At 45.3% G+C, this 19,275-nt stretch overlaps 1 protein-coding gene across 2 annotated transcripts in view; it reads right to left on the minus strand.

Moving 5' to 3' along the window:
- pvrl2l (PVR cell adhesion molecule related 2 like) overlaps positions 1-19,275 on the minus strand; it is a 260,909-nt gene that overhangs the window by 97,958 nt on the left and 143,676 nt on the right. Inside the window, exon 7 of one of the 2 annotated variants that reach the window (XM_076754005.1) lies at positions 6,328-10,348. The exons of the other annotated variant lie outside the window; for it this stretch is intronic. Within the exon in view, the coding sequence (XP_076610120.1) occupies positions 9,714-10,348 (635 nt within the window). The 3' untranslated portion in view covers positions 6,328-9,713. Of the gene's footprint in view, positions 1-6,327; positions 10,349-19,275 lie in introns of those variants that run through there. 2 annotated transcript variants of the gene reach the window in all.

Raw genomic sequence — 19,275 nt, forward strand, 5'->3', positions numbered from 1 at the left:
GTGCTCTGTCTCACCGTTTATTGACAGCGTTTTCAAAGCTTCTGGTTAGGTTCTTTTGTTGTCAATTTCATTCAAGTGCATAGCATCAAATGAGGTGTGCCTATTCTCTGATGCTGTTTGGGTCTGCAGTTTGGGAATTAATCCTTGATTTCACCCCCTGATCAATATAAACAAAGCCTTAACATTTTCTGTCTTCTATTCAGCTGAGAGGTAGACGGATTCTTTGGCAGACGCCGTATTGAAGCTGTTAAACTGCGAGCTTTTTCTTCCCATGCTGTGGTTTTCACTCTCAAAAGACGCAGTGAGGATGGAAGCTGGGCTGCTGTCCAACACGGCAGCGCTTTGCACCATAAAAAACATCTGCCTTCATAAGGGTTCTAATCTCGTATTCAATCACAAAGCCCGGTTTTGATTGGAAGTTATAACTCTGCCCATGGGGGAAGATAACCTCACTTGTTTCTCTGCAGTTTCACGTGTTTGAAGAATTTTAAATTTCCCAGAAGTGCATCACAGGCAGTCTGAACTGAGCAAATCATCCATCTTATTTCTACATAAGGCTGATGGAGGAGAAATCTGGAAAAAAACAAAACAAAACATAGTGTTGCTTTGAAAAAGAATAATTAACTATTTAGTGAAATTGCACTTTAAGAAATACAGCAAAAATAAGACAATATGCCTGTTGGACACCATCGAATAAAGACATTAATCTGGAGGTCTCACAGTGAGAAGATCATGTTTCTTCTGTGCTGGATTTTGAAGCTTTTCATGGGACAGAAGAACAGTGTGAACACCGAGAATACTGTACACCGATGTCAGTATTCAGTAAACAAGTCAAGGTTCTGACACTTGACGTTAGATTGAAGAACTACGATTTGACTCTCAAGGACAGGTTTGGGTGTTGATCCTTGGACGGACAGAGGTCCCAGAGCTGAGGCACCGCGATAGACTGGGTTCATATATTTTATTCACGAAAATGAAGTATTGTCAAGGCCATCGGTACAGCTAGACCAACCTCAGAGGTCTTCTTGATTATTTTTCAAATCCAGGGACTTTCAAGGATGCTCAAGGCTGGCGAAAACTCTGGAAGTCAGGTCAAGTTAAACTTATTTATGGAGCTCGAAATCTCGAGTTTGTCTCAGAGGGCTTTGTGAGTGTGGGTGTGTTTGATTCCACTTCTTTAATGCATTTTTAAGCAGCTGGCTGAACATGACATTCTAATCTGTTTTCTCCTGCACATGAAGCAAGAACCAAACAGCCAAATGCTGCATTGAGGCGCTGTATGAATTTACATCAATGCTGTATTAAATACTGTATTAAATGTCCTGTGATTTTTTAATGCTGAGACCACAGGAGATCTACATGGCTCTTTAAAGTTAGGATTAAGTGTTTGAAATGATATCACAGTCAAGTCAATCTACAACAGGCGACCGTGAATTCATCATTAGTGAATTGTGGATTTGTACTACTACTTTTTTATGCCTTATCGAACTCAGTAGACTAGAATTGTCTCATAATTAGTTGTTTAATTGCTTTTGCCACATATTTCAGTACTATATTAATTATAGAAGCCATTTAATCAAGACAAAAGGCCAACTATTGGCTGGTTCTGGCTGCTAAAATTACAATGTTTACTGCTTCTCTGTGTTCTATATCATTTTAAATTACATATCTTCAGAATTTTGGACTATTGGTGTGTCGAAACAAAACGTGTGAAGACCCCAAACAAACAGAAGAAGAGGGCAAAAAACCAAGCACATAAAAGCATATCTAACTCTGACGATGCCATACTGACTGCGAGTTAAAGGTCGGAGGAGATACGGAGGATTTTAAAGGGGAACTCCACCGATTTTCCACATCAAAGTCTGTTTACAGGTCTTGGTGAGTACGACTGCACATGTGAAAGAAGCCTTCAGTGGCTCCAGAGGGAGCTGCACGGTCTGTTAAATGTGTCCTGGTGTGGGGTCAGAAAGAAAGGGGCTTATCAGTCCTGCAGCCCACTACTCATCTCTGCTTGAGGCTGGGAGCTCAAGGCTGCATTAGCCGCTACTAGCATAACCCACCACGATCCACACTCTTGGTGGTCGAGTTGCATCCTGGATGATGTAGGCACCAGGTTTTGACAAGGAAGAACATAGAGAATAAAAAGATGATATTTCTGCTTCTGCTGCATTTTAATGTGTCATTTCAAACTGTCCATCAGTGCTACAGGAGTGCAATGCTAAATTGGTGGAACAGCCTTTAAACGTCAAACCAGGACAATCAAACAGCAGTAAAGCGATGGGTCATTACACAAAAGCACAACTGCACACAGGTCAAGATGCAATTAAAGGCTGCACTTGGCCAAGTTTTTTAGAAAAATGCTCCTGCATCACCAGCCTAAATCACACCACACAGCTGACAAATCCCAAAATCTCCAAAAACCTAATGTACCATCTTCAGCAGCACAGCCTGGGATGTGGTGTGTTGAGTGTGATCACATCATATTATAGGATTCAGGAGATGCTGTGATTCGCTCACGGGTACCTCACTCTACCTTCAGCTCTTGCCAACGAGCAGAGTTGCCTCTCTGGGACCCTCTGAGCTCCTCGAGGTCTCGTGCTGGTTAATGTCGGCGTTATCATATGCAGGATTAATCAGAGATCTGAAGTTACACTCTGGTTTACAGCAGGTTAAAAGCTGTGTTACTTCTAAAACAAGCAAAGTGATGCCAGAGATGAGGTGATGCAGTTTCTTCTGTTGGCACCACATAAAAATCAGACCTGTTTCCTACACAAGCTGAAACGTCAAAGAGACTTTTGATTCAGACGGGAATAAAGAGAGTTGGGGGTCATCAAGGCAGGAAGAAATAAAAGCCTGAATGTCTCTCAGCAAAAAGATGAATGATAAAAAAATTGCTTCACAGGGGAAATGAACAAAACACCAACAGAAGTTTCTTTGTCTGAACATCAATGCTGAGGTCACCATCAAACATGAAGGCTGGCATCTGTGGCTGCTGGCATTCAATCAGCTGATAGAGCGCCACATTCGCTCTGAATCAAGTTATTTACTCGGCTTTCAGGAATTCTGGGTTTCACGGGGTCAGCAACAGCAGATAAAGAGGGCGCTTTAGATCCAGATCGTGTAGGACACGCTCCAGGATTCTTAAGCAAGCTGAAATTTCCTCTTTCAGTTTGAAATGACTGAGAGGAGACGACCCTGACGAGAGGAAGAACCGCTGAGGGCCACTCAGAGTGAAGAACCGCCTGAGCAGAGGGCCTGAAAACAGACGAAGGTAGTGAAAAGGACGAAAAGCAATCAAGGTTCTTTGAGAGTGAACACTGTAAGTGCTACAGCTGAAATTCATTTTTATGACAGGAGCTGAATTGAAGACAGACAGCATTTTACCCAACTCTGCAGTTCCCCTCGAATCTACAAAGCTTTTCAGCATCTTTTAGCTCATTGTTTTGGTTAACTGTCAGAAAACCTACAGCACATGAACTGCCCACCATCAAACAGCAGACAGAGTTAGCTAGCAACCAGCTGGTGAGCACTGTGGAGCATTTAGCATCTACAGAGCTGAAGGTATTTTCCAGGGCAGGTCTGGTCCAGGCAGATGTATGAGCACAAACGTGACATTTGGTGGTGATGAAGGGGTAATTCAGCTCATCTGATTGGGCTGCAGGGTGACACCAGCACTGCTACACAGAGATAGAGCTACAACTGCAAAAATCACAAAAAGGGTAAGGAAAGGACCAAACCTTAAACTGTTCACCCGCCTTCACCTTCAATCTCCGCACGAAAAATAAGAGGAAAACATAATAGCAGACCGCAATTTGAACAATTTGAAAGGAATGGACATTCATATGAACATGCGTACCCAAAACCTGAAATAACCTGGACCAAAAAAAAAAAAAAGAAAAGAAAAAATCCATGACGAATTACATCCCTAAGTATAGCACAGAACACTGCAAGAGCGGCACAGTGGGAGAAGAGGAAGGTATCCGGAGAAGCAGGAAAGCAGGACAGCGCTGCATTAAGTAAATTGGTTACAGAGTACAATGAGAGCACTTCTAACCAGTGTTGGGAGGAGGAAACTTCATCCACATCTGCTGGAGTCTCAGCTGGCCTGGCCGAGGCTCGGCTTTAACTGGATTAACAACAAAAGCTGAGCTCAATAACTAATAGGCCTCTTCTTCCTCCTCTCTCTTCACTCCGCTCCCCTCTATCCCCTTCCTTCTATCTCGCCGTCTTGCTTCTCCTTCAGAGCGAAGCAGAGAGATAATGCGGAACACTTTCATGCCTTCTGCTGAATTAAACATGGAGAGAACAGCTTGTGCTGGGTGCTAAAGCCGAAGCAAAGAGAGAGGGAATATGAACAAGGACGATATATACAATTCCGCCCCTGCACAGCGTCCCTGGAGTGCTGCTCAACACTTCTTTACAATTAAAAAGATCTGTCGCTGATAGACTGCGCTGAGGAAAGCTAAACAGGACAGCCTTTTTTTCGCTAATTGGCCGGGTTGAAAAGGACTGTCAGTTGTCGTTGGGTGGAAGCAGCCAATCGCCAAGCGCAGGGGTGGAACAGCACTCAAAAATACTCCTCTGAGGCTTCCTTCCCACCTCCAGCTTTCATTGCCGGAGCTGTAAATCCTATCTTGCCAATCTCTTATTCCTCTCGCACACTCTCTGTCATCTTTACACTGCAGCCAACCAATTGGGCTCCACGAGGAACAAATCTGCCCATCTCTAACTCCAGGCTTGATGGTGAATAATTGACAGCGTTTCAAACGTTCTGGGTCTCAGGTGGTTCCCAAAAAAAAAAGAAGAAAAAAAAAAAAAAAAAAAAAAAAATCTGGCGATGTCTTCTCATCCTCTCAGCAGGGGCAGAGGTTTCACTTTCTGTTCTGCCTCTCTCCTTTTTTAACTTTCAAGCCCTCTGATCCGAGAAGAAAAAGTCTCTCTTTCTCTCCCGGCCTATTTGGTATTCCCTGGATGGAGCACCGAGGCACCACCCTCATCCTCCATCCTCCCCTCCCTCCGTCCCGCTCTCGTTCCCCCCGACAGAGCCGAGTGACCTGTTACAGCGTCCTCTGCTTAGCATGGGCGCCACACTCACAGCGGCGAGGACGGGACTTTACCCCCCTCCCCCCCCAGAGCACACGCCATGTGAGGCGGAGCAGCAAGCTAAAGATCACAGAGGTGACGACTGTAACAAGCATGACCCCGTTTTCAACCCTCTGTGCAGGCTGCTGGGACGGTCTGCTTCACTGGCTGCTAAAGGAGCAACTCCAGAAAGTCTCATCTTTAAGGATGATTAAATCTTCCTTGTCAAAGATAAATAATCTTGTCAAGCACCGTTTGCATGAGTTCATTAGATTTGTTTCGAGGCTGCATTTTAACCTTCCTGCGAAGCTCCTCGGCATAAAGAAAGTCTTTTTGAAGGTTTTCTGATCCTTCTCTGTAGTCACTTTTTAACTCTGTTCACAAAAATTCACCAAATAAAAACATCAAAAATAATCAGCCTTTACAAATTTACTGACAGATATATTACACAGCGGCCTGATTTTTATCTTAAGTTATTCTAATGACTCACAAATCGTTGTGCGTTATTGTGTCATTTCTCCAGATTACAGAATATTTTACTCGTTTGAAGAGGTGGATTTACAGAAAGAAGGCACCAAACTCATCGACCCCGTTCGCATCTGGCATAAAAACGTGACAGTATGTGAATATCGTGCGTCGATGTGAAAAACAGGTGTATTGTGATGTGAGACCACATCTGGAGGTGGGTTTGATCTTCGTCTCTTCCTGCTGTAAAAAGCAACAAGTAGCTAGAAAGTCTTCATTCACAGAAGTGATTTAAACATCAACAACGCTGGCTCATGTCATCGCTTTCCTTAACCTGGGACGTGTCTGAGCTAATTTGCATATCTCGGCAGTATTGACATAACGTGAACGTTGTAAATGCAAAGACCCCTGGATCAGACGTTGTTATTCAGGTATCCAGATACAGATCACATGTTAATACTGGGGCCCCGCAAATGGGGCCTTCAACAGTGCCGCACGGGGGCAAAATTGTTATATAATGTAGTGTAGCAAATGGTGAAGCATCCAGGTGCGTTTGCGTGCAGGTGTCTGAACTTGATAAAGCGAGCGTGCATCTCCTTCAGTTAGCAAAACTCATGTCCTGTAGCAGATCTGTTGAGGAGGCTAAACGTCCCGGAGCAGGTGCAGGATCCTGCGCTGTGCTGTGAAATGTGCTGAGGAAAGAAAGAGGTTTGGGAGTCTGGTATTTATAGACTGATAACACGGCTCGGCTTAATTAATTACTCGTTTTCCACAGAGGACTGTTTCAGAAAGGTTTTTTTTATTGAAAATGGGTTGTGCAAAAACAAAAGTTATGACTGATGATGAGTTTTCTCACTAAGGGTACATGCACGCTACAAGACTCTGGGATTAATTAGGCGCCAAAAGTTGTGATCACAGTCAACTGTTTCAAGTTACGGTGCTGCAAGAGACCCCTGGAGAAAAGATGTGCTGAGGCATACAATGGCCAAATAGAGGGTAAATGTGCTGGAGCGAGATGAAACGGAGCGCCTCCGAACAGTCACCGATTTTATTTTTAGGGTGAAAATCATTAACAGTTGAAGCTTTGACAAGAACAGAAGAAATCTTCCATTTGGGAGATACAGGAAAGTGTTTCAATAACAACAAATTGCTGTAGGTGTATATTGTTGGTTCAATTGGCAAACCAGATACTTTACAAACCATATTTGTACGTACATGGTCTCTGCAGAGTTTACGCGTCAGGATCTGGGAGCGTGCATGCATCCTACGGAGTTGAAAACACACTTCAAGACTTTAACCAAACTGTACTGCAGTGATACAATAAACAGGACCTACAACTCGTGACACGTGTGGCAAAAAGGTTACAGAGTGACGGTTTCTCAGTGACTTTAGATTAATTGGCAGCCTCTCCAAACACACTGTGAAATGTTATGAATGTCTGCGCTGAAATGTATCGTAACATAGCGGATATAACTGTCTCATTTACAGAATAACAGATTGCACAGTGTATCATGTTCAACAACACTCAACGACAAGGGACCCGCTCTCAGGGGGAAGCAGAGCTGAGACTGACTTCCTCAGCACAACCAATCAGCTGAGGCTTTGAATCGTCTTGGTGAAACATCTCAGCTTTCACTTCATGGACAAGTCTGTTCAGATCTTAAACCCACAGAAGTTACTGTAATGCATTTTGGGTAATAACATCTTAATTATTATCACAATATATTCTTACATCGTAATGAGACACGAGTAAATGAAATGGTACAAGACTTACAGGATAATATAAGAGTTCGAGAGCCTGTTCACCCTCTCAAAATGGATCGACCTGTTGAAGATCATCACATTCTGTAAAGATTCCCTTTTCAGATCCTTTCTCATATATATTACTCGTGTAGCATTAACAGCAGCCCAAAAATACAAAGTGGAATGGACTAAAATTAAGCAAAACTGTAAATACATACCATTGATTTTACTCAAGTATCCTCAAGTAGACTGCGACATGACTGCAGCCACCAAAGCTGCTCCATCAAACCCTGCCTGTCTACAGTCGGTAAGTGTGCGGTTGCGATGTGACATGGTGAGCTTAAAAAGCAGAGGGTGTGCTCAGTTCAGCTGCTGGAGCACGGAGCAGCAGTCTAGTTTGTTCTTTCATTTCTCTTTAGCTGAGGCCTTCATCACCATCTCTTTTCATCCGGCTTTGACCAGACTCTCTATACGTCTCCGAGTGTCCCCTGCGTCACCTCACAACCAACCCAACATGAAAAATACAAGTGATATAATTCAACAGTTAATTAAGAAGTCGCCCATTTGTTGGTCTGACAGAAAAGGAAAAAGTTGGGAGTCAATAAGGCAAACGTGTCGCAGGAGCTCAACTCTTGTTATGCACTAACAAATGCACTGAAACAATATCCATTCTAAAAAAGTACTGTCATATAATTAAGTACAGAGTCTCATCCAAATTTAAAATCGTCACTTTCTCCAATGCAGTTCTGCATGTTCGGTGAACTCATTAACAATCCCACCTCGTCAGCAGATGCGCCACTTATTTCAACAAAAACTGTTCTTTTGCTGTGTACAAGAACCGAAGGTTTGGCCGTTTGGGATTTCATTTATCCTGCACTCGCACCCTCTGCTGAGGACCCCGTCTCTCTGTCCAATCAGAACAGAGAACATGGAATAATCCGTACATAGCCTCACAACATTCTGCGGGACATGGAAAATGAATACATGAAATACAGCAGCCTCCAACAAAGCCGGTGAATATTTTGCCTCGTTGAATGCGACCCAGATAGGAATATAAATACGAGTTATCCCCTTCTCCCTGCACACAGTCATTGCGGCGCTCGTCTAAGCCGCCCATTATGTAAATAAAGAAAGCACAGAATGGAAGAGAGATGTAATGTGTGTGGGACAGGAGAACGTACGAATGGTGCAGGGAGCATGGGGGAAAGAAAGGCAGAGAGAAGGGGAAGTAAAGAAAGAGGAAACAGAGAAAGTGAGAAGAGACTTCAAGAGGAAATTGGAAAAAAAAATAGTTGGAAATAAAGAAAAGCACATTTTTTTTGTTACCCATTAAATGAGTCATTACCGACCCAATGTGGTACTGTGTGAAACCCCCCAAGGCTCCTGGTGTGTCTTTTCCTTAGCGAGATCAACACCATTACACAACAGAAACAACAACAACATCAACAACATCTACAACAACAACAACACCAACAGCGCTATAGTGAGACAACGCTCAATATATAGATGATGCACATCATTAACACCACAGCCAGCCGCACATTAGCACACACTGTTAAGTCTGTTATGTTACTCAGTTTAGTGGCCCTCGCTTCAGCAGCACCCATCAGGAAACCAGGTGGTGTCGCAGGGTGGGGCGGGTCACGGCAAGCCCCCGAAAAAAGCCGTCGCTGGGATGAACAGAAACTCCATCGCTGCCAGGACGTCGAGTTTGGCTTTTTGAAGTTTTAAAAGAATTCGGTGAAGCCGCAGGCCTGTCGGACGCTGTTTTCACGAGGAGTTCAACGTGCCGATGAAGGTTTTTTTACTCTATTTTGAAACAGGAAGGCGGGTTTTTTGAACGTACTGACTCTGGAGCAGGCCCTCGCGGTTGTCGTGCTCCCGGCTTTGCAAACGATGCTTTCTGGTATAAAATACAAACAATGTAGTCACTCAACACAATCGCACAGTCGCAAAAGCTGAAGAAACAAGAACGCAGCAATAAGCAGCATCGCATCAGAGTCGCGGTGGTTTTTCTTTGCTTTTTGCAGTATTTTTTTTTTTTTCCGTTTTGTTATATTTGGCTGACACTGAATGAAATCTGTCTCCATGATACAGTTAAACACACATATTCAGCCACAGTGCACTACTGCCATCACAAGTTTTCCTTCATCAGCCTCACAAAGACATCAATTTTCTGTTTCCTTTGTGGGATTTTTCTTTTAATCCTCTTCTTCTAAAATCGCACAGTCGGTGTCAGGCAGAGAGGATATAACTGATGGCATCTCTTTAATAGGTTGAATGTTAAGCAGGTAGGTGTTCTAGCTGATTGAAGCGATGTTGATCTATTCGGCGGCGAAGGGGGCTGACTCGACCTGCCCTCTTCCTCCACCACATCTCCTCTCCCTGTCCTCAGCCCTCACCTTTCCTTCCTCTCTCTGCGCTCAGACATAAATGGCAGTCCGGGAAATGACAGATCCGTCTCTCTGGGACTCCATGTCGTCGTCGAGGTACACATCCATTTCCTCTTCGCCGCCGTGGCCTCTGCGGACGTGGTAGGCTGGTGGTAGCATGTTCCCGCCTCCCCCGACGCCTCCGAACCTATCGTATCGCTCCTCTTCTTCCTCCATGCTGTCATCCAACTCAAACTTCCTCCTCTCCGCTTCGTCCATCTCGCCACTGAGGAGGATGTCGTGGGCGGATGGGGGGTTGCCGATTGAGGCGTGGTGGAGATGATGATGGTGGTAGTCGTTGGCCTTTTCCGTTAGAGTCCCCGTGGCGTCGCAGCCCTCCCGGTATGTGTAGACGGGCCCGTTGTTGTTCGCACCGGTCCCGTTCTTGCTGCTGCTGTTTCCGGTCCCGCTGAACAGCAGCCGGGCTTTATTGCCATAGTCTCCGCCATTGCTGCCGCCGCTGCCGGTCGCTATGGAGTCCCCGCTGCTGGGGTAGCCACGTCTCTGCTGCCGACGGCTTCGGGTCAGGAGAACGGCAACGAGCGCGACAACCAATAGCAGGGCCAGGAGGGAGCCGATGACGGCGCCCGCCACGACGCCGGTGCTGGACGGATCCTCCAAGGCTTCTGCAGAGGGGATGAAGGGGTTGGAAGGAGGGATGGAAAAATGGGTGGAGGAAAAGAAAAAAAGGGCAGGAGTTGATGGCTGTTTTTAAGGAAGCCTTGCTCAGTTTTGGAGGCGGTACTCACAGTTCTTCTTGTATTGTAAGTGTGCTGTGGTGATAGTAGTGGTGTCTTCTTCTACGTGTGTTACAATCCTCTTACAAGTGTGTAGTAATGTTCTTCTCAGTGTAATCCCTTGGTAAGGGTGCAGTCAGTCACTGCTGGGATCAGGCTGAATGGGACTCATTCACTCCCTCCCAGCGGCTCGTTGCGCTGCATTCTGCAGACATTTTGCTCTATTTACATGACTGTCCAGCTGCTGGCGCTTCAGTTCTGTCGCCCCGCCCCCCTTCGCCAGCTGGGGAAAAGCCTTTCTACTGTAACGGTCCTTTGTTCTATACTTCATGTTGGTGTGAGCCAAGTTTGCCTCTCCACTCTTGTTTCAGTCCAAGATTGAAACAACAATGAGAGATGGGATTACAGCACCAGCAAAAAGCGGTTTGTGCTTGTGCCTCGTGATCTCTTTGCCACGGGTTAGAGGAACCGGCCCAGCAGAGCCACACAGACAGACACAGAGACGGACACAGGACAGACAGGCAGAGGGGTTATTTAAAGAGGGTCAGTGGAAATGAGCAGAGAGTCGCGCCTGGATAGTGTCATAACGGTCGACATCCCTCGAGCCCTCCCTTTTTTCTCCTCTGTTTCTTTCCCTGCCTCCTAATTATACCCGCTCCTCATCCTCCTCCTCCCCTCTCATCCTCCCATCCTCTGCTTTCACTGCCTCCTCCCCATGCCTCTCTTATCGGTCAGCTAGTCAAACCACAGGGCAGAGTGATAGCCTGCTGTCAACCCAGGACCGAGTCCAGATCTCACTGATCAGCGGCGCACAAAGGTAAAAGGTTCACACTGCGGAGCAAGACTCTTGCCGGGACATTTTTAAGAGGATTCTCTGCAGGAATATGAGAGAAAAGAGGTCTGGCTCAGATAGTGTAGGATTTTTACGAGTGGATTCACGCTGCGCTAAAAAGAGGAGAGAAAAAGTGTCAAACCAGCCAGAGAAGCGTTGAGCCTATGGTGCAGAACTGCACAAGGCCGGCTAATGTTTTTTTACTGTGAATTGCATGCTGATTTTTCTTTGGGGTGCAGCAAGGGCAGCGGAACGCAGAGCAGCAGGGAAATGTGAACCCCTTCCTGTTTTATGCAAATAACAGTGAGGTTCTGCCAGCACTCCTGGCAAACACAGCAGCGAATGCCAATCAAACAATCTGAGCTTGGCTGAAATGAGCACTGTGTGGGGTTACGTGCCAGGGCAGCACCAGAGAGGGACTGACATTTTTTTTCTTTCAATGAAATCACATTGGACATCAAACAATGATCTGTACGGCGCAGAAGAGTTCGAGTTATGCTGACAAAACCGGTAGGGGGATGTCATTATAAATGAGCCTGGATTGAGAGTCTGTGATTCAAACAAATTGTTCATTCTGAGGGTGTAGGAGAAAAAAAAAAAGAGGGGAGATGAAAGAGGAGAGGAACTGAGCGAGAGGAGGAAGACGGTTTTGGTAGAGAGGAGAGCAGAGCAGTGGAGAGGAGGTCTGGGTTTGATTTCAAACGTTCTCCTGCTCCGGCCTCACATGGGGATGTGGGAGGGTTATGCCAGGGTGAGACAGACGGGTTGGGCGAGTGAGGCGGGGCTCTTGGGACAGGATATGATGTCTAAATTAGGGGACAGTGTCTGGTGATATCCAATTGAAGTGACAGAAGGCATTAAGGATGATGAATCCAACTTTGCCTGTCCTAGTTTTCTCTCTCTGCAAACTTACAGACTGGCATGGAAGCACGAGGTGAGAGCCAAAATGATATTTTTATTTATTGTGTCATTTATATCTGAAGCATTAGTGCCATTTGTCAAGTGGAGACAGCTGAATAATGGCCTTTTGTGGAAGGTCTTTGGTGTCTGTCGTTCTGTTAATCAAGTGCTTAAGAATCTATTATTTGTTTTAGGCCATAAAGAACACAAGCGCCCATTAAAGGTGGCGTCTTCATATTACAATAAATCCTGGGTCACACACAGAAGCAGCATGGCTTCCTCTCACAGTCCAGGGCTGGCAGATGATAACAGGAGTGATGTTATGTCATACAGCTGCCTCCTCTTTGTGTAAGTGAACGAGGTCAGCTTGATGAGCACAGCTGTGGCCTGAGGGACGGGCTGGTCGTACTCGAAAAAGAGGTGATCCGAAAGGCCACGCTGGACGGCGGAGGGAGAATCTGGCCGTCACAGAGGGGGGAGGCGTGATGTTGTGTTGATATGGGGATTAACGGAGTTCATTTTCAGGCTCTCCTATAAGTGGCTCATAGAGTTTTGGTTGAAAAGCGACTGTAACTACAGTTCAAACCCTTGGCTCCTTTCTTACCTCTGCACAGCTGAACAATCCCTATATAAGGTGAATGTGGATGTCAGATCAGCGGGTTTGCAGTTTAAGCCCTCTCCACAGAAAGACGTCTGTGTTTGTGGGGTTTCCAAAGCTGTTTGACCGTCCTACAAGCAGTTCTGACAGAGTTTACTGGTTCCTTAATTGGTTTGCATTAACAGAACGTCTGCATCCTCAATCAGAAACCAACTTAAAGGAATAGTTTGACAGTTTGTGTACAGATTGGCTCGACATGTCAATGGCCGAGCTTTGAGGGTCTTGGTAAGCAGATTTGTGAACTCTGGACGGAGCCAGGCCAGCTCTTTCCTCGTGCTTCCAGTCTTTTAGCAAAGCTAATTGGCTCCTGGCTCCAGCTTCATACTTAACATACAGACATGAGGCTGATATTGATCTTCTCAACTTACAGTCGCTTAGTCTTGGCTATAAAGCCAATAAGCGTATTTTCCGATGTCCAAATATTTCTCTAAGACATGGCTGTTTATTGACTCCCCAGTTTCAAGTGAGACATTCTTCAATGTAACAGGACAAGTGTAACTTCGACACAGATTTCATTCATTTGTTCCTGTCCTCTTCAAATGGGCACAAGTCCCCACGACCATCAGCGCGAACCTGCCGACACGAGCTCCTCACGACGCCACATGATGTTGAACGCCCTTTGAAAACGCCAAAAATACATCTGTGTACAGTAGAAAAACATCTTTTACCAGATGCAAGGTTTCTGCAGGCGCTTTCTGACATCACTAACTACAATCTAAAACACTAATGGATGCTGGATTAGCTCTGACAAAATGTGCCAGATGCATGATCGCCGTCAGTGTCAAATATTTGTCGAGCGCCCAATGAGACGCTTTAGTAAACACTGTTCTGTGAACATATTTTCCTTCCCAAAAAAGTGAAAAAAGAAAAAAAAAAAAAAAAGCAGAGAGACTATCGTTAGCAAGAAAATAGGCCATGCTTGTCATCCTTATTTCTCATCAACAGCAGCAGCCTGCCTGCATTAAGAAGCACAGTGATAAATGTCATAGAGAGAGGCAGGGGAGCTTATATCAGTCTCTGTATTAGTGTCATGTACATGGAGGAGATTAGGGGGGAGGGAGCGGGGGGAGAGACGCCCGTGAAAACTATCCATTTCTACTCAGTCACGTTCACTGTGGTTGGGATAATCTAAATGAGAAGATTTGGGATGTGTGGAGGCAAGGTGGTAAGAGACGGGTGGAGAGAGACAGACAAACAGAGCGAGGGAGAGGCGCAGAATAGTTTAGAGGGCATGAAAATAGTGAAATCTAAATAATCTTTAGTTGATCTCCTCCAGCGCCTCTCTCCTTCCTCTCGTCATGTACTGAAATCAGGCCTGAAAACACAGAGAGCTGCTTCAGCAGCCATATAATAAGCCAGAGGCAGTGACTGTAAAAGCTCCACAGTGGGAATTCTCATTAAAAACAGCTTTTGGTCAAGGACAAGACATATAAAAACTTTACCCATGAATACGCTCCAAACATCAAAACATCTTATACTCGAGGACAAAATACAAAAGGACAAACCACAAAGACCACCTACTTACACAGAAGACTTTCTGGTTTGAAGCTGGAGTGCGGGACTTCATTCATGCCCCTGCCAACCTTGAGTTCACACACTGTTGATTAAGCCTATCGCTTTAAATCTATCTCTCTGGCACAGCGGTAGTGATGAGTTTAAAGTCACCCAGCGATGATTGGTTCGCAAGCGTAGTGACGGAGTCGGCTACAGCGGCTAACGTAAGACGCGTGCTGCAGATAAAACTCGGCGTTCAGAGGACGATTTAAAGAGAGGGGAGACGGGGGCGGGCTCACCTGAAGGCATTAGCACGTGGCGGCAGTGTTTGTGTAGTTACTCTCGCTGCCAGAAGGGGGAGACAAAAGATCAGCACGGCAGTTTTAAAGGTCCAGTGTGGGGGATTTAGTGGCATCTAGTGGTGAGGTTGCAGACTGCAATCAGCTGAATACCCCTCGGCTACGTCGGCCACTAAAAGCGCAAAAAAATAGCAAAAGCTGCTCTCTTGAGTGAGTGTTTGGTTTGTCCTTTCTGGGCTACTTTAGAAACAAGGTGGAGGCGGTGAAGGAGGACCAGCGCTAGAGTTTATTCTAAGGTGAAGAAAATGCAAAGATTCTTATTTTCACACCATCGTACACTAATGAAAACATACTCACAAACATTACACTGCAATAGATTAGCCTAAATCTTACACACTGTCCTCCTTCATCCTTTTTACTGTACAGGAATCCACATGGACGAACACGTGTTTCTTTATCTGTTCCTGAACAGTGATTTCACACTGAGCTCTCATTGGTGGGCTCACAAAGTCACCTGATTAATTCAGTTGTTACTCGGGCTTGCACACACACAAAAAAAAAAAACATCAAAAATACGATCTGAATGTTGATTTCAGCTGACCCGCAGAGCAATCCGCTTGGAGGAAATTCATCCAACTCCTACACAAAGTTGAGCAGGTTCCTCAGAATGCAAGCAGCTGCAGTGTTAAGACAAAGGTCAGCAGGACGATTAGATGGAGTCCTTTCTGGAGGAATGCTTGCAGGTTCGGTGCACATCCTGCACAATAATTAAAAACTGTCTCTTGCATAAGTAGGACAACCTTCAACTTGAAATGTTTGCTCCGCAGACCTTTTTCAAATAAAACCCCTTCCTGAGGCACACATAATGTAAAGGCTCAACAACAGCATGCAGAGGAAAAAAAAAAAGCACAGCTACTAGTTTTACTTTGCAATTTAAAGCAGCAATACTACAGCACTACGTCATTACTTCATCTCTGTACGTAGTGGAAGCTTTGCTGTCTCTCAGATGGAGAACCTCCTCAGCTTTTACACAAACCAATGGAAAACAGTCGCTTCTGCATCCAAAAGACCTTCCTGTGCTCACCTTGTATTCTGTGCTGCATTGCTTGACTTTACATTGTTATACTACATCAGTACATCTCACCTTATCCTTCGTGTCTCATACTGTGTTGTTATACTGCATAAACCAGCATTCAGCCATTCACACACACATTCACACACTGGTGGCAGAGGCTACCATGCAACACCCCCGATGGCTCAGCTATCGGGAGCAATTTGGAGTCCTGTTTTACATCCCCGCGTATTATGATTTATTTGTAAGTGTCTATGTATTCCTACTGATTTCTGTATTTGTGCTGCTGTAACACCCAAATTTCCCCGCTGGGGGATCATTAAAGGATTATCTTATCTGATCACAAAATTCTATTCTGCTTCTTGTTCGAGATAACCTACATGAGCTTTAAACTGTGTTTGGGTTATGTTTTGCAATATAAAGCCAGAAACAGTAAGAAGAGTTAAGTCACGATTTAGCATCCCCATGTATATGCAGCGTGTCTGCGAGGCACAGGCTCACAATCCCAGCAGATGTAAGCGGAGGTGGGGGAGGTGAGACCCAGGCTAAATGTTATCCCGGCAGGTTAATGGGACCCGGAGGCAACTCAGACAGGAAATGACAGATGCACAGGGGGATGAGGATTTGAGGGGAGCCTCTTCACTGACACAGCAAGCTGAAGCTAAATATCTGACTGCTGACGTCGACACGGTGCGTTTTTAAGGATTGCATCTTAGATTTGATTTCAAGAAATAAACTGGTGCCTGCATCCTCAGCAGACAGCCGCAAATAAAGCATGATACAGGAGGCCCAGGAGGTCCGACTGAAGGACACGTGCCACGAGGACGATAATGATGACAATTTTCCAGTTGATGATAGTGCACAGGGAAGGCACTTGTGCAGCATCTCGCAGAGGGCACTATTTATGCAGCATCTGATAAGCACTTATTCCTGAATGCCAAAGCACACAGACTGCGCCATTTTCCACGAACATGTACCGTTCGTCTAATGTCAGGCTGCGGCAAAGTACACCGAGGCCATTAAAGGTGTTTAATGTGAGTCAGGAAATACACTCGGTTCAGGTGGAAGGAGCAATTTAGAAGAAGAACTGTACTGGCACCCATTTGGCAATACCGGAAATAATTACCTGATGTATTCCCATTTACCTGCATACAACATAGGCGTACATCCCTGTACATGTGAACACCAGCAGCTTAGTGCCCGAATGTTTCACAACAGCTCCACCTCTGACTACACCCAGCAGGCTGGCGGAGAGTTGAATTTTGCCCCATGGACCAATCCAACATGGAGGAAGCTATTGTACGTTGATAGCTGTGTTGTGCTGTTCATGTTTATTTAACCTTCTTTCAGGGGTTAAACCGCTCCACCAAAGAGGAACGGGCTTGCAGACAGTTTGAGAAGTCTCTGTTGAATGAAATGCTGAACAATCCAGAAAATGCCGGGGGGGAGTGACCGCACAGAGCAGTACACCCCCACACGCTGAAATTACTTTAGTGTGACTTTATTGGAGCGAACAACCCGTTTGGCCTGTTTTTTTTTTTTTTTTCTCCACCTTAGATGTTCTTGCGACCGACCAGCACCTCATCTATTTGGGGAGTTCTGCTCATTAAAATAAAAACGAGCTTGGGGAGCCGCTGTGACCGACCGGTGCGAGCGTGTCCTGGAATGGAAACTATCCCTGTTCCCTAATTTGTTGTTAAGCTGTCAGAAAAGACTGGGAATCTGCGCTCTTAAATAAATAACTCACAAGCTAACAAGTGGACCGTAAAGTTAATAATCACTCTGCATGGGTCGTCTGTGAATGCCGGTTATTACATCACCTATTTACGATTAGTGTTGGGCTGCGATCTCTAATGGCCAAAGCAATTATGACGGGAGCAGAGGAGGAAGTGAGGCGATGACGCTGACTTATTCTAACTTAACATGATGTATTCGAGTTACATCACATAAGCATCTTGTGTTTCACAACGTTAACCAGGTGACGATGAAGATCCGTGCGCCTCCTGATGGCGCTCTGCATTGGTCATGCATCTTGTTTTGGGAGTTCATTATAATTAAATGTACCCAACTTACAGAGTAGCCACAACAACCTGTAACTTTAATTAATACTGTCGCAGTGACTTCACATTAATTCGAGAGCAAAACTTATTTTTACAAACAAGATAAGGAATTTACAAGCCGCCCAGCGCCCGGTGCATATTGTTCCAGGGTTTAGACCGATCCCTTACCGCTTAAATGAGAAACATATATCACATCAGGAAGTAATGAGGCTACATTTAATGGAGCTTTACGTTTTTATGACACCTTTTCTGCACTAATTGCTGTCCGATAATGAAACACATTCAGTATGTTCTCTTTAAGTCTTCTTTATTTACCAGGATTCACAGAAACCTCTGCAGACACACACACACACACACACACACACACACACACACGCATCCAAACATCATCAGTCACACTTGCATACAGACACTCTGAAGCAAACACACACAGCTGCATGTCCACACACACATGCACACACACACACACACTGTATAAATGATTAATGCTCCTAATTTCACTCCATTCACTCAAACACACAGATAAGCAGTACTACACACACACACACACACACACACACACACACAAACTTCAAAGACGTCTATTAGCCACTGGACGCTAAAAGCCTTCAGTGTGTATCTGTGTCACATCTGTAACCCAGCCACAGCGGTTGTACATCACACACATACACACATACACACATACACACACATACACACACACAAACAGACCAACACACACACACACATACACACACACTGCTTAATTACCCTTGATGACACAGACAAACTTGCACACATGCAATCTCACACACAGCACGAGCCACACTGTCTATTCAATTAGCCCTGATTATCCCTGATGTTCACACACACACACACACACACACACAAACACACACACACACTTCCTTTGCCCCACAACCAAAATCTTCCACAGGACCCCCGCCTCCTGCATTCAACCACCGGTGTTTCCATGACGATCTCAATCATTTCCTCATGCAACCCCTCGCTGCCGCAGTGAGGGAGGAAATTTCCTGCCTAAATCATCTTCAATTCTGTCTCTTCATCACGGATTCTGGCTGCTGCTTTTAATCTCCGGCTCTCTCCCCTCGCTTTTCATCAGCGAGGAAATAATCAGAGGGTGGCAAAAAAAAAGAAAGAAAGAAAGAAAGGAAAAACTAAACTGTAAACCACACAAACGGAGACAGAGACGGGGAGAGAGAGACGGGAAAAAGTCAGAATGACTTTTTTAAGCATCTTGTTTTTGGCATTTTTCTTGGCCCATTGAGCCTCGCTGTGCTCTCTCCTCTGAGACGCTCAGGGTTTTAAATGGATGCTTTCTGACACACAGCAAGCAGATGGGATGAAAACTAAAGAGCACAGACAGACGGGAAGGAGACAGGGAGAGGGGAAGGGAGGGAGGGTGGATGCAGTGGGTGTGGATGGAGGAATGCATGGATAGATAATGGATGGATGGATGGATGGAGGTGGAGATAAATGGGTGGATTCGTCTTTTCCAAAC

The sequence above is a fragment of the Chaetodon auriga genome, chromosome 17 (assembly GCF_051107435.1).
Source record: "Chaetodon auriga isolate fChaAug3 chromosome 17, fChaAug3.hap1, whole genome shotgun sequence".
Lineage (NCBI taxonomy): Eukaryota > Metazoa > Chordata > Actinopteri > Chaetodontiformes > Chaetodontidae > Chaetodon > Chaetodon auriga.